The sequence below is a fragment of the Aptenodytes forsteri genome, unplaced genomic scaffold, assembly GCF_000699145.1.
Source record: "Aptenodytes forsteri isolate BGI_AS27 unplaced genomic scaffold, ASM69914v1 Scaffold193, whole genome shotgun sequence".
NCBI lineage: Eukaryota > Metazoa > Chordata > Aves > Sphenisciformes > Spheniscidae > Aptenodytes > Aptenodytes forsteri.
Genome location: NW_008795405.1, coordinates 663,145 through 664,915, shown reverse-complemented (window position 1 = coordinate 664,915; position 1,771 = coordinate 663,145). Strand labels below are relative to the sequence as shown.

The window sequence follows — 1,771 nt, the reverse complement described above, 5'->3', positions numbered from 1 at the left end:
CCCCCCCCCCCCCCCCCCCCCCCCTTTTTTGAAGCCAGCGCCAAGCAGCACCGCCAGCAGCCCCTCGGGTTCCCGCCCGGGAAGGAGCCGTTTTAAGGAAGTGTGGTAGCGAAGGCAGGCACCTAGGTGTGCGCACCCGGGCATTGCATCAGCACACCCGGACACCCGGCTCCACAGTCCCCACGCCCCGTCCCTGCACCCCGGAGCTGGCACACAGCGCCCATAGGGCCACGCGGGCACAGACAGATACGTGTCGCCCTACTGGCATCTTATTTAATAGAGGAAAGTCGGCTAAGGGCAAATAAGGGTCATCCTAATTATGTGCCGGTTCCAGACTCATTTATCCTCGCCGTACTCATTATCCACAAACATAAAGTTAAGCGACCTTCGCTTTTGCTATTTTTTAGCCTCAATCTTTTCTCCTCCCCTGCTATTTAATTTGAATCACTGCATGGATGCGAGGTGGGAAACCCATCCGCGTTCTACCATCTCAAATAATTAATGTGATCCTCTAAATTAAAAGCGCATTTATAAGCTCGTGGAATTTGTAGTGAACAGTAATGAATTTTATACATATAACCGTCGCCTAAACCTCCTTTTCTTCGCCGTATTGCCTTTGTTCGAGGTAAACTGGGAACGTCTTTCTCTCTCCTGTGAAATCGGACGCCGTGCTGGAAAGCACAATTTCAGGCTCTCCGGTTCTGCCTTTTTTGAGTTATGTTATGTGGTAGGGTGCTACAATTTTTGCTCGTCGGGCAATTGTAGAAAATCTCAGGCAGGGAAAGTTCAGGCTTCTCGTACTTTGGGAAAGTTGGGGGTTTTAAACTTTAATTTAAAGACTGACTTGATAGAAAATGCAGACAAGGGGGAAGCTTTCCACAGATAAAATGCGCGGACGTGAGCTGTTGATTTTGATTTTTTTTTTTTTTTTGTGACAAGACATTATCGCATCTTGTGTAAGAATAGAAATTTAAATCAGTGCAGGGTGGGAGAGATGCGTGAGTTTATTCTAAGAAAGTGCAGGCAGTTTCTCCTTGGCGCAGACGGTGTACGCCCGTAAATTTCAATAATTTGATGAGCTTAAATATTTAGCTAGCGAGACGGGACACAAAATCAGCAAAACCGCGGGAATACGCCGGAAGAAAACCTCCTCCCGGGGCAGGTAAAGCCCGCAGCCCAGCTCTGCGGGGGTGCGGAGCTGCTCCGGGAAGGCCGTCGGTCCGTGCGCCCCGGTAATCCCGGCGCAGCCCGCGCAAGCCGCGGCACACCGGTAAAACGGGAGCGCGTCGGGACCGAGCACCCCCACCTCCGTGTCTATTTATAAACACGTATAAATATGAATTAGACCTTTTCATGGCGCCAGCGGCCTTTCCGTGCGGCTTTTGGAAAGCGCTTTCCCGGGTGTCGGGGAAGCGGACGGCGATCCCGCGGCAGGACGTTTGCGCGCTGGGCGGGGCGGGCAGGACGGGCGGATCCGGCCCCGGCCCCGGCCCCGCCGGGGTCCTGCCCGCCCCTCTTTCCCCCCCTAACCCCCTCTCTCCGTCTCGCTGCCCTAGGCCTATTCCTCGGTGCCCGTGAGCAACATGAACTCGGGGCTGGGCTCCATGAACACCATGAACACCTACATGACCATGAACACCATGACGACGAGCGGCAACATGCCCTCCAGCTCCTTCAACATGTCCTACGCCAACACGGGGCTGGGGGCCGGGCTGAGCCCTGGCGCCGTGGCCGGCATGCCGGCGTGCTCGGCAGGGCACAGGGAGGCGCG

At 55.0% G+C, this 1,771-nt stretch overlaps 1 protein-coding gene across 1 annotated transcript in view; it reads left to right on the top strand.

Annotated features, from left to right (window-relative positions):
- Positions 1 to 1,771, top strand: part of FOXA1 (forkhead box A1) — a 4,309-nt gene that overhangs the window by 903 nt on the left and 1,635 nt on the right. The window contains exon 2 of the mRNA XM_019472483.1: positions 1,557 to 1,761. Within this exon, the coding sequence (XP_019328028.1) occupies positions 1,557 to 1,761 (205 nt within the window). The remainder of the gene's footprint in view (positions 1 to 1,556; positions 1,762 to 1,771) is intronic.